At 40.8% G+C, this 13,481-nt stretch overlaps 1 protein-coding gene and 1 pseudogene across 2 annotated transcripts; one reads left to right on the forward strand and one right to left on the reverse strand.

The window, feature by feature from the left end:
- The first annotated feature begins 1,180 nt into the window (after positions 1 to 1,180).
- On the forward strand, positions 1,181 to 11,945 carry COX18 (cytochrome c oxidase assembly factor COX18). Of its 2 annotated transcripts, none has more exons than XM_065877979.1 (6): positions 1,181 to 1,522; positions 2,120 to 2,220; positions 4,216 to 4,379; positions 5,291 to 5,415; positions 7,010 to 7,117; positions 11,772 to 11,945. In XM_065877979.1, the coding sequence occupies exons 1-6, from the start codon at positions 1,181 to 1,183 to the stop codon at positions 11,943 to 11,945; spliced, it is 1,014 nt and encodes a 337-aa protein (XP_065734051.1). The 2 variants fall into 2 exon arrangements, with proteins under 2 accessions (XP_065734051.1, XP_065734052.1); XM_065877980.1 differs by having other exon boundaries at positions 5,294 to 5,415.
- LOC136123724 (heterogeneous nuclear ribonucleoprotein A1-like) lies at positions 8,286 to 10,170 on the reverse strand (annotated as a pseudogene).
- Positions 11,946 to 13,481: the final 1,536 nt, after the last annotated feature.

Below are 13,481 nucleotides of genomic sequence, written 5' to 3' on the forward strand. Positions count from 1 at the left end.
ATATATTGGGATGTGTGTGTTAACATTCAAAAATTCATGCATGGATTTATCAGCCAATTTGAAGGAAGATGACTTCCAGAATCCAGAGGAAAGGGTATATCTGGTACCCTTGGGTAGGTGCATAATGAAGCAAGAACAGTAGCTTCATTTTGACATTACCCCAACATTGGTTGGAGCCTTCGTTTTAATCAACGTTTTATTCCTCACAACACAATTTGGCCTCTAGGTGTAGGGGGTGACCCTTCTTTTAGGAAACTCCTTCATGTTATTCCTGTGTTTGCTTTTGCCAGGAGCAAAAAACCCAAAATTAGTCCATATACATTTAGCCTATTCCTTTTAACCAGAAGACACCTAATGTTGCTGTTCAGGCACTTGAAAGCTTATATAGGATATATGTTAAGCCCCAGTAAAGAATTCACCGCGCTGCCAGTGATAATTCCCCTTAACTTAGGAGATGGTACTTTACCCTTAAGGTGTTTTGCTGCTCTTTATGATGAAAGAAAACACTTAAGTTGGGTCTGAAAATGTCTATTATGACAGATGAGCCAATTAAACATACCACAGACTAAACTATGCCTAGTGCATAAAGGTTGTTGATTAAAACAATCCAGAAACACACGCCTGTCTCCAAACTGGCATTTCAGCAACATGTTGACTCCTGGGTAGTATAATCTATCTCAATCTCTAGCGGAAGCAATTGGGGCGCACAAAAAGACGTGGGGGACTACCTCCTGATCACATAAGGTAAAACTTAAACCGTGACCCGATTAGTTTAAGTGAAAAAGAACGGAAAGGCACAACCCGAACACCAACTTTACAAGGTGAGCTCTTCCCAGAAAACACCTCTCCCGGCCCAGGGCAGCAAGCCCCGCCCCGGGCAGCAAGCCCCGCCTCCGCCTCTGCAATTCCGGTCGAGCCTCTGAGGAGCTCCACCGCATCGTGTGTGCGCAGTAGGCTTGATTAGTGCCGCGTGGGAAAGGCGGGACTTCCCTACGTCTTGCGTCATCTCTAGTGCGACGCAATACGACACTAGTGTGACTGGGAAAGTCAATTATGGCTGCCGGCGGACTCCCGCCATCTTTACGCCCGGGGTCGCCGGCGCATGCGCGTAGCGGCCTCGGTGAGCGGTACGCGCAGCTCTCCCGTGTCGTCCGCGTGTTGGATACAGTCGTGTGCAGAGATGCTGTGCCGGCTGAGCGTTAGGTGGCTGCAGCCGCGGTCTGCCCTGCAGCTCCGGGGCTTGGGCCCACCGGTCGTACCGGCCCCCACCGGCGGCGCCAAGCCCTCCGGTCTGCCATTGTGGGCGGTGGCATCAGTCTCTGCAGTTGGCCCGAGCGGCGCGGGTGGCTGGTATGAAGCCCTGGCTACGTCGGCGCCGGTGCAGGGCGCCGAGGACGTACTGCTGTTTGCGCACACCGCCTCGGGCCTGCCCTGGTGGGGCAGCATTCTTCTCACCACCGTGGCCCTGCGCGGCGCAGTCACGCTGCCCCTGGCCGCCTACCAGCACTACATCCTGGCCAAGGTGAGGGGCGCCGAGCCGCGCGTGGACGCGCTTCCGTGGTGAGGACTGGTCGACGTCTACCCGGGACTTAAGGTCCCCAGGTACCCCCGGAGTGCTTAGTGTTAGTCATCAGTACCAGTAAGGCAGTGAGCTACTTTACAAAAAGGAATTAACACAGGGCAGAAGTAAATGCAAGTTTTGGTGGCTCTGTGACTGTCACAGAGTATATTAAAGATTCTTAATAGACTTCTGTTTCCTCAGTTGACATTACTGGGAAATCCAGGAATTGAAACATTTAAGTGCAGAGTGTAGTTCTTATATAATCCTTATAATAACCCTGTGAAGTAGGTGCTGATATACATTTTATATATGAGAGAACAGGACTTTAGAGGTTAAATAATTTGTCCAAGATCATACTGATGTACAAGCTGGAGTTTGAATTTGGTTGCAACTGAGGAAATGTTAAATTAACATCCTATACGCAGACTTAGGGTTTCTTGACATGACCAGTAAACCACATTTTTAAATGAGCTGAGGGAATAGAGAGTGAAATTATGAATGGTTATGAATAAAGATCTTTTATGTTCTCATAACAAAGCCTACTTTTTCTTTAGCTAGGTGGAAAATTTGCAGCCAGAAATAAAAACCATTGCAAGGCACCTTAACCAAGACGTTGCAGTTCGTGCAAATCAGTTGGGGTGGTCCAAAAGAGCTGCCAGGTAAGCTAATTCTGTGCATATAACACCATGAAAATATATATACATATATATAATGTATAAGTGATTTTTATTATAGATTTTGGTATTCTGTAGCTTTAGCAGCAAAGTAGTTCTTTTTTCTCTTTAATATTTTAATAAGTTTATGTGGCATGGTAGTTTTATATACTGGACCGGAAGCAAAAAAAATAGGGAAACAAGAAGAGAGAGTTCCTTGTCCTTAAGGGACTTCAGGCTACTGAAAAAGACAGACATGTAATCAAATAATGACTGAACTAAGTACTGTACAAAAGATTATGTACAAGGAGTTGGGTCATCACGGAAAGTCAAGAAAGGCTTCACAGGATGAAGATACTGTGACAGTTGTTGGGATTTTTGTCAACAAATGATACAGGTTATTTACAAACTTGACCTTTTGACAACATACAGCAGGTAGTAGCCCAAAGGAATGGGGGGGTAGAAAGTATGAATGACATGGTAAAAGCAACTGGATAGGCAAGGTGTTGTCATTCTGCTCTGGTTACCCTATGTAGTTGTCTGCCTGGGCTCTTAGAAAGCCCTTGCCCAAGGGTGCTCGACCATGGCACAGTTCTATGCCTACAGTCATGCACTATGAACTTCTAAGTCCACCTCCTTCTATCGGCCTAAGCTAGTTCTGCTTAGTCAGTTTCCCAAATTCTGATCCTTACTTGACTGTGACAAAGTGTTCACCAGTTCACAGCAATGAGAAAAATAAGGTTTTTTTAGTATGAATATGTAAAATATATATAGCTTTCCATATATTTTTATCTATATAGGTGTAAATTTGCCAACTATCTTCGGTATGAAATTGTGTCCCTCTTTATATAGAGTTAAAAAATAGGAAGTTGGTAAACCTATAGTTTTGAAGTTTTACTGATCAGGGAAATCTGAGGACTACAGCTCTAGGCCAGAAGAACAAATCAGTAGCTGCTCACCTGGGTTATAAATGCAGCCTAGACAAGACTGTGGCACCTTGCTTATGTACACTGGCAGGATGATTGTCCAGACACATCCTTAGACAGATGAGTGGCTTTCTAGGAAGACATATCTGAGGTTTCCTGCATTTTCAATGGAGCTGGGTTTTGAAGCGTGACAGCGAAGTTGTCAGGTGAACAGCCAGGAAACTGGGCAGTCCACACAGATGATATAATAACTTCCAAAGGCATGCTGATGTGGAAGTCTGATTTGTTGGATGACCCCAGTCATTCAAGGGGCCAGAATATACAGGTGTCTAAAGAAGAGTAACAGGAAATAAAGTTGGAAAAGCAGGCAGAGGCTGAATTACAAAGAGCCTGCAATGTCTCCGTTAACTGTCTTAATTCAGTACATTATAATTAGATTAAATTCAGCAAACCTATTGAAAACCAACCTTGTACAAAACATGCTGTGAGAGATTTAAAGATGAAGACCCAATACCATAGTACAGAAAGTGGGACTTAACAGAAATAACTAATATGGTTAATAGAGAAACAGAGTAAGTAAGCCTTTATGAAAGAGTTGATTGAAGAGTGAAAACCATTTTGACGGGCCAAGAGCATACACAGTACAGAACCACATTGCAAGGTATGTTCGGGGATCAAGTGATTGAGCTTGGCTGGAGTGGAGAGATGTGAGTAAAATGGGCTTTCACCTCTAGTATTTGTGATTTAAATTGTGGTCATACCATGTTAGTAGTGAAATTTCCCTCAAAGCCTAGTTTGCCAGAGATCACCAGAATCAAAGACTGTAGTCTGACAGTGTCAGATTTATCAAATTGTTAATGTAATTTGCGTACATTGTTAAAGAACTTCGAGTAAAAGGCTTTATTTGTCTTTTGTTTAGGCAGCCCTGTGGTATAGCTTACAACAACCAAAAATCCTGCATAAATCCTTTAGCCAGTAACCACAGCACGGGTGTGTTTGTGCTGTGGGGATGAAACACTGCTAGTAGTCAAATGACATTTTCTCCTTTCCCTTCTTCCCTCTTCCCTCAAACTAGGCTCACTTATCTAAAGACTATGCGGAGGCTTGTTTCAGAGCTGTATGTTCGGGATAACTGCCACCCTTTCAAAGCCACTGTGTTGGTCTGGATTCAGCTTCCAATGTGGATATTCGTGTCTGTTGCTCTCCGGAATTTCAGCACAGGGGCAACACATTCAGAAGGTAGTTATCATTGAAGTCTGTTTCCCCCAAATAAGTTTTCTAACATTGTCTTTGTACTCTTTTTTTTTTTTTTTATTTTTTACGGTACACGGGCCTCTCACTGTTGGGGCCTCTCCCCTTGCGGAGCATAGGCTCCGGACGCTCAGGCTCAGTGGCCATGGCTCACGGGCCCAGCTGCTCTGTGGCATGTGAGATCTTCCTGGACCAGGGCACGAACCCGCGTCCCCTGCATCGGCAGGCAGACTCTCAACCACTGCGCCACCAGGGAAGCCCTGTCTTTGTACTCTTAAAAAAAAGAAAAAAACAAGCAAAAAATAAAAAACATCCATACTTCTCATAACTAGAATACACTTTTATCATCTCCCTTACAAGGGTATAGAATTTAAAATATTAAGTGTAAAGCAAACTAGCTGTGTTGAGAAAACAAATCAATCTAGGAAGGACGTCACTAGTACTGCTTCTTGAAGGTCATGGTTATAATTCCATAATACGGTTTCCTGGCCAAGAATTTTTTCTATTAATAAATTTAAGAAGCCAGAAAAGCTTTCACAGTTATAAGTGTAAACATTAATTAAGAAAGGTTATAAACTAAAGGGCTTGTTTTTTACTTTCATTTAAAGGCATTTCTAACCAGAAAGTAATCTAAATAGACTTGAAAGAAAGTCTAATTTTTTTAATTTTTTAAATTTAAGTCTGAAAAGATTACTGCTACATATCTTTATTGTCTCTCCATCTATTTACTACAGAAAGCTTCTTGCCTCTTTCTCAGTACAGGAAGAACCAACTTATGTTGTGGAGTGAAAATAACCTGAATAAAAAGTGCAAATCTTTAGTGTGAGGAACACCTTATTGCAATTACTTCCCTCTGCTATTTTAGAAATTCTTCTGTTTTACTTATAAAAATGTTTCAGCAGGTTTTTCTGTTCAGGAGCAGTTAGCTACTGGTGGGGTCCTGTGGTTTCCTGACCTCACTGCCCTGGATTCCACTTGGATTCTGCCTGTCTCCATTGGTGTCATCAACTTATTAATAGTGGAGGTCAGTGGTTTTAAATGAGATTCGCTTGCCATTTAAATCATTGGGGTTTTTGTTGCTGTTCTGACCTCAAATGTAAACGTATTTGAGTTGGTGGTGATAGCTCTGAGCTAAAATTGAGACTCCTTAGTTTTGGTCACTGATCAGCTGTTGATAAATTGTCTTAGGCCAGTTCCTTAACATCTCTGGGGGTCAGAATGCTCATAATTAAAATAAGAGAGCTGAATTTGAACATTTCCAAAATGTCTTTTAGCTTTAAAATTATATGATTCTAATACATACAATTTTGTGATTTGCTTTTTGGTAAAGACAACAATTAAAATGCCTAATGAATCTGGTTTTCTTCCCTCAATATATTGATGTTTTGTGTATATGTTTAATATGTCAGTTTGTAGGTGGTCAGTACCTGACTGCCATTTTTAAGTTACACAACCTTAGAAAAGCCATAGAACTTCTTTATAAGATGGAGTGGAGAAACATACATATAAAATATGACCCCTATTCCATAAAGAACTGTTCTCAGCCTCTGAGTAGAACATAGACTCTTTGAGCTAGAAGAAACCTTAGAAAAGACCTAACTCAGTTGAGATTTTACAGACCTCATCTCCACAGCTCTCTGTTTGGGAAATCTAATACACCCCTTATTTTTTCAGACGAGAAAAGTGAGGATGATACTCTGAGGTCTTGCGTGAAGTTTTCCTGAGGAAAGACTCTATGTGTAGTCTAAGTGTGTTAGCCTAAGAGCATCTACCACAGTGCTGTTAACGTGGTTGGTAATTAGTGAATATTTCTTAGAAAGAAAGAATCGATAACACAGGGTCACAGTGAATAATGTCAGTCCTCTAGTCTTTCTTTTATTCCATCTAAAGACCCAGCATGCATAAGTTTAATAAAAGCCTGTTCTTACTTAACATTCACCATGTGCCAGGCACTACTGTAAGCAATGTACATGAATTAACTCATTTAATTCTTAAAATAATCCTGTGATGTCAGTGCTACTATTATCCCCGTTTTAAGGTGCAGAAGGTAAGGCACAGAAAGGTTGAGTAACTTGTGCAAGGTCACATAACCACTGAATGCAGGGCTGCCTTGTGAATCTAGGTAGTTTGAGTGTAGAATCTGTGCTCGTAATCATTAAGTTATGCTGCCTCTTAAATAAGTAATTCATAAACCATAACTGCCTTTCCTAGCCTTGGTTCTTTTCTGTACTCCACGTAGCCAGATCACAAACCTTTGAGATACCTGTTAAGTTCCTTCTTTATGCCAGGTCCTGTGTTTAGGTGCTAAAAAACAAGGACAGTGATTCATACATAATACCTATCTTGAAGGGACTTCAGTTTTACAGACAATCTTTAAAAAACATTGACTTGTAAAAATTATGCTGTGATACTGTTTAGTATAGATGAATCTCTTTATTGCTGTTATTTAAAGTTCCATTTAAGAATTTTACATAAATTTATCAGTTGTATTTTAAATTTTTATTGCTTTTCATAAAATATAGGTAGAGGCCAGTCAAAAATCAGTTTGTATTTTAAAGCTTGCCTCATTTAATGTGCATTTCAATAATCAGCATATGTTATATATTCTACCCCTTCAGATTTTTGCTCTGCAAAAAGTTGGAATGTCTCGTTTCCAGACATATATTACGTACTTGGTTCGTGCAGTATCAGTGTTGATGATTCCAGTTGCAGCGACAGTACCTTCAGTGAGTAAGCACCAGTATTGCGTGAAGCATGTGCTAAATATAAATCTTCTGTTTCTAGCTTAGACTGGCTGGGATTCTGCCTCTTCTATTGAGCTTCCTCTGACTACTCAATCCCTTACTGGTTTCTGGGTTTCTGTAGTAATGAATCTACTGTCTCTATCACCAAGTGACATCTGAATATTTCTTGGGGGATTGGTTAATCTTCCTTTACGTGAATGTGTCTTAACCCTCCTATTAAACCAAACTCCTTTTCCTCTTTTTTTTTTTAATCTTGCAAAGTACCTGATGCAGTACTATGAACATAGTATTTGCTCTGTTTGATTAACTGATATATTGAATTCCTTCTGTCTTCATAGACTGGTCCAAGGAATTTTAGCACTGAAAAAAGAAACAAAACTTTGTGCTAGGTTTGTATGGGTTCATATGTAATATTGTTTAATCTCATAACAGTTTTATGAGATACATATACTTGTCCCTATTTATATGTAATTAAACTTTTATAGAAATAGAAAAAGAAATGTTATATTTGCAGTTATTTCATATTCTTAGCCTTTTGCTTCCATGGATACTTTAGTGCTAAGATGGGTAAAGCTATGTCAGGTATAGAGCTGTCTTAGCTCTGAGCCAACACATAGACCATAAAGTAGTAGTCATTTGTTGCTGGTAGTTAGAGTTATGTCATTTATATAAAAGTACTTTTTAGGACTTGTCTTAGGGATCTGAAATAGTATGTTTTCATCGTAAAAAATGTGAAGTAAATGGTTTTTTTTAAGACATTTATTCTGCATCATGATCAGACTATTACATTTAGCAATCAATAGCATGGGTGCAAAAAAAAAAAAGTCACAGTGAAAACATTTGTTGGAATGCTTTACACTTTCCACAGAACAGAAACTGAAATAACCTGTTATACACTTAGTCACAAATACAGTCCTCGAGTTTTTTTGCCCATACACATGAATATTGTCTAAAACATGTCTTCTTTGCAGCATCTAGGCCCTGCTACCACTGTGCTTGGCTGAGTTCACAAATCTCTTGTACCCTGTAGCTTCCCTGTCACTTCTCTGGCTCTCCTCTCCTGCTAAGCTTTGTTTCCTGGCAGTAATTAAAACCTTCTGCCACTGCCATAGCTCCTGCTGCTGCTGGAACCACCATAGCCACCTTGGTTTTATCGTTTGACGAAGTATTGGCCTCCACCACCATAGAGGCGAGAACTTTTGCTTCCAAAGTTTCCTCCTTTCATCAGTCCAGAATTTGAAGATTGACTGTTGTAAATGCCAAAATCATTGTAGCTTCCGCCACCTCTGAAATTGCTTCCGTCATTACCAAATCTATTATAGCCATCCCCACTGCCACCATAGCCACCACCACCGTGGCTGCCACCAAAGACATCTCAACCACTGAAGTTTCCTCCACCACCAAAGTTGTCATTCCCACCCGCCACGACCACCACCTAAGTTTCCAGAACCACTTTGACCTCTTTGGCTGGATGAAGCACTAGCCATCTCTTGCTGAGATAGGGCTTTCCTTACTTCACAGTTGTGACCATTCACAGTGTGGTGTTTCTGAATGACAGTCTTGTCTGTGGGGTCATGGTCACCAAAGGTTACGAAAAGCAAAGTCTCGTTGCCGCTGCCTTGGTTAGTCATGGTTTCAATCACTTCAGTTTTCCCATACTGTTCAGAATAATCTCTTAGGTGATGTTCTTCAGTGTCTTCTTTAATGCCACCAACAAAAATCTTTTTCACAGTTAAGTGGGCACCAGGTCTTTGAGACTCTTCTCTTGAGATGGCCCTCTTTGGTTCCCCAACTCTCCCATCCACCTTGTGTGGCCTTGCCTTCATGGCCGCATCCACCTCCTCCACAGTGGCATATGTGACAAACCCGAAGCCTCTGGAGCGCTTGATGTTTGGATCCCTCGTTACCACACAATCTGTGAGCGTTCCCCTTTGCTGAAAATGGCTCCCCAGGCTCTAATCGGTTGTTTCAAAGCTCAAAGTTCAAACCTCCGATGAAGAGCTTCTGCAGATGTTCGGGCTCTTTGGGAGACTCCGACTTAAACACATGATGGCAGTAGATGGGGGAGACTTCAACGACGCTTACTTGGCGGTGTCCATGGGCTCAATTAAATGTTAAATGTTTTTAAGCTGTCACTTAGACATAATACCATCATTAATCCTGTGTAAAATAAGTTTCCTTGTTTCTAAAATAGACACCGTAATGTCTGTGAGAATTAATGAAATGACAAGTGTCTATTATAGTACTTTTCATGTAATAATAATAATATTATAAAATACTCTGTAAAAACAGAACAATACAAACTCACTACATTTCTAAGGAGAAATAATACCTGTTATAACTGAGGAAACACCCAGATCAAGTGAAATAGGAGCAGTAGAGTTGTAGTGAGAGGTTGGATTCAAAGTGAGTAACAGATCTGAAAAACAGTGTCTGTTTTTTTTTTTTTTTTTTTTTTTTTACTTATTTATTTTTGTCTGTGTTGGGTCTTTGTTGCTGTGGGCAGGCTTTCTCTAGTTGCAGAGAGTGGGGGCTACTCTTCGTTGCAATGCGCAGACTTCTCATTATGACTGCGGTGGCTTCTCCTGTTGCAGAGCATGGGCTGTAGGCGTGCGGGCTCAGTAGTTGTGGCTCGCGGGCTTAGTTGCTTCCCGGCATGTGGGATCTTCCTGGACCAGGGCTCGAACCCAGGTGCCCTGCACTGGCAGGTAGATTCTTAACCACTGCGCCACTAGGGAAGCCCTGAAAAACAGTGTCTTAAGTACCCAAAAATCCATTCTCTCAAATACGGGAAATTCTGAATTAGGTAATTCAGTGTAGAGCTGATGGAGCGTCCCTGTGAAGACTTGAGAAAGGCAGCCTGCTTCTCTCTCAGTGCTGCATCATCCGCAGCCTGTAATGGTCTTGAAGGCCGCAGGATAGTCACGATGCCACTGGAGCTCGTTACCTTGCGAGAATAGTAAAAAGGTTCCTCAAGCACGGTCAGCCCCTTTCAGGACCCTGGCCAGGTGCCCCACCAAACACTGAGCTTCCATCTTAAATATGTGGCTGTACCTAACTGCAGCAGAGGTTGGGAAGCATAGTCTTCTTTTTCTTTTTTTTAAATGGCAGTATACCCAGCTGAAAATTAGTATTTTTCTTACTAAGAAGGAAGAATGATACTTAGTAGGCAGTTTTTAGTCTGACGTAGTTGAGGCTCAGGATACTGTTCGCTTCGTGGATAAGTTTGATGATGATGGTAGTTAATATTTATTCAACATTAACATTGTACCAGGCCCTTTTTAAAATCATTGACATATATTAGTATACATATTTCTCCCAACAGTGCACTGAAGTAGGAGCTATTATAATCTCTCCTTTACTGCTGAGGAAACTGAGGCACAGAGAGGTTAAGTAACTCATCAAGGTTACTCATCTTTTAAGTGACAGAGTCTAACACACATCCAGGCAGTTTGGCTCTTTTAACTACTGTGCTAACCTGCCTTTAAGGATGTATTGCTTACTGCCCTTAAAAACTTGCTCTGGGGCTTCCCTGGTGGCGCAGTGGTTGAGAGTCCGCCTGCCGATGCAGGGGACACGGGTTTGTGCCCTGGTCCGGGAAGATCCCACATGCCGCGGAGCGGCTGGGTCCATGAGCCATGGCCGCTGAGCCTGCGCGTCTGGAGCCTGTGCTCCGCAACGGGAGAGGCCACAACAGTGAGAGGCCCGCGTACCGCCAAAAAAAAAAAAAAAAAAAATTGCTCTGGAACAAATGCAAGTGCTTAATATGGGCGACATACTGTGCTTACCACTTTACCTAAATTTTCTCATTTATTCCTCACAGCATCTCTTAGAGGTTGGTACAGTTCTGTCCCCGTTTTATAGAAGAGAAAACTGAAACAAGAAAAATAATGTACCCAAAGTTAGATAAATAGATTTCAAACTCAGGCAGTTTGACTCCAGGACCTGGATTCAACCACCACATGGTCTTGCCTCTGGGGACTGATTACCTTCTGATGCCAAAGAAAGGTTTGGGAAAGATGTATGTAGGTATGTATGGGAATGTTTTGAGAGGCCGCAGAACTTAGTCTTTGACCTAAATAGTCAATCTGAATGGTAGTAAAAAAGAAAGTTGAAGATAATGCTGAGACTCTTTGTCTCAGGAAAAGGCAAAGATAATGCAGTCCTGACTACACTTAGAAACTGGTTGGTGGGAAACATTTGGAAGATAGGTGACTGTATATAGGTTTAGGGGGGCTAAGTTTGCCATGATAAATGGCTGTGCCCCCAGTAGCGTACCTTCAATGTAGCAGCCTATCAAGACTCTTGGTGGGGAAAAAGTATGCTTAACTGCCAGAGATGGAGGTGAGATCTCTCTTGGACCTCTGCTTGGGAGCTGTTCTCTGTCATCCACTTTCTGTCATGAATACCTCTCCTTTTTGTTTCTTTTTGCTTTTGAGTCTTCCTTTCAACTTTCTTACCTACCTATCTGATCTGTCACACATATCTAATAGCTACTGAAAGTCTTGGTCAGTCCTGGTATACTTAAACATTTACAGAGATTGTAATTTTTTTTTATTGCCTACCTATTTCTAGACCTTGGTGTCCTTGGAAAATGGAGAGATGCTAACTTTCATGTCCTTTCTTCTCTTTACAGTCGATTGTTCTCTACTGGTTATGCTCCAGCCTCATGGGCCTTTCACAGAACTTGCTGCTGCGTTCTCCTAGATTTCGCCAACTTTGTCGAATACCGTTGACCAAGTCAGATTCAGACACTCCTTATAAAGACCTCTTTGCTGCCTTTTACGCCAAGTTCATTTCAAGAAAATGACATACTTTCTAGTAATTTTGAAACAATTACAAGTTTCACTGTTAATGTATTTAGAAGATTTAGAAATTCAGATATGGTCTAATTTGCTTTTTAAAATCATGAGCTCTGTGAAGTACTGTGGATTAAGATATAATCCAGATATATTTGACAGTACTTAAAATCTTTTAAGTGCTAAAAATGTAGTATGTTCATTTATATAAAAGTGGGATCAAAGTGTCAGGCCCTGTTTATAAAATTACAACTTGCGAGAGGTGCTAGAACTTCGGAGAACAGGACTAGAGAAGTTTTATAAAATAAAAGAATCCAGTGAAGTGATTTTTAAAATTTTGGGGGTGTGGAGGATCATAGACCCGGTTGATCATTTAATAAAGCCATGGTTTTCTCTTCAGAAAAGTCCTGGAACTCACAACATGGAGGCCTTTATTGACCCCCGCTTCTGGTAATTCCTGGCTAATAAGTATTATTCTAATGGAACATACATTGATGATGAGTTAATGTGTGATTTTGAAATGAAAAGGACTTGAGATACATGCAGTGGAGTAGTCCACGCATGTAAGAAAGTACCTAATAGGGTAGGTAGTGTTGCTTCTCAACCTTGCTCTGAAGGAATACAAAAATTGTACATTTCCTTTCTCTGTAATTTAAGGAGTCTGGAATACAGAGCATAGAACTAAGTACTGCTAGAGCCCAAAGTAGAAAATCTTAAGCTAATCATATAGAATATGAAGGAACCCAATATCTCTGATAATCCTTTAAAAAAGTGAAAAACTGGTACTAGGGTCAAGGTTATGCTAATTGGGAGACTCCTTTAGACCTGTACACCTTGGTATGATAATGCATAACATTAAATTGGTCTGAGGATCTTATATATTACAAAATTCATAATTTCATAGCTTGGAAAAAAGGATCAAAGTAAATTTTAAAAGCTCAAAAGATCAGGACAGTATTTAGCAAGTTTTAAAAATAATGACTGAATACATGAAGATACATTAGTTACAGTATTACTAGAAATTAAATAGTAGGTGAAGAATCATCTCATTCAGCCAGAGAGCATGCATATGAACATTGTGTATTCAGTCACTAGAGAATGTAGGTAGATCACATAATTGTGAAATAAGCTTGTTGTGCAGAATTCTGGAGACAGAGCTGTTTGAGTCTTTCCTGTCATCTCAAAGTACAGTAGACCTTTCTGTCTTCCTAGCCCCAAAGCCATAACCATTAAGAGCTTCAAACTGTCAGCAGCTAGAATCCCATCAAACAGCTGAACCAGACTTCATTAGATAAGGACTAACATAGCCACAGAGAGGGAATGATTCTGTGACTCTTGAACATATTAACTTGACTGTAGTCATTTGTGGAATACAGTTTCAAAGTAAAAAGGACTATTAGAAAACTTTGAACTTTATTTGGTAATTGTATTGCTCTTGTTAACATTGCATTGCTGTTTTGGAACTCTCATTGTCAGGTAAAATATATAATGATGTTTACTGGTATATTTGTTTTCTGTGGATGCTGTTAACAAAATCTTTATGCTGC

This window comes from Phocoena phocoena, chromosome 5, assembly GCF_963924675.1.
Source record: "Phocoena phocoena chromosome 5, mPhoPho1.1, whole genome shotgun sequence".
NCBI lineage: Eukaryota > Metazoa > Chordata > Mammalia > Artiodactyla > Phocoenidae > Phocoena > Phocoena phocoena.

Excerpts from the sequence above, each read along its gene's own strand:
- COX18 (XM_065877979.1), top strand. The coding sequence starts at position 1,181 with ATGCTGTGCCGGCTGAGCGTTAGGTGGCTGCAGCCGCGGTCTGCCCTG. Across the intron at positions 1,523-2,119 it reads AGCACTACATCCTGGCCAAG|GTGGAAAATTTGCAGCCAGA; the intron begins GTGAGGGGCGCC and ends TTCTTTAGCTAG. Across the intron at positions 7,118-11,771 it reads TTGCAGCGACAGTACCTTCA|TCGATTGTTCTCTACTGGTT; the intron begins GTGAGTAAGCAC and ends TTCTCTTTACAG.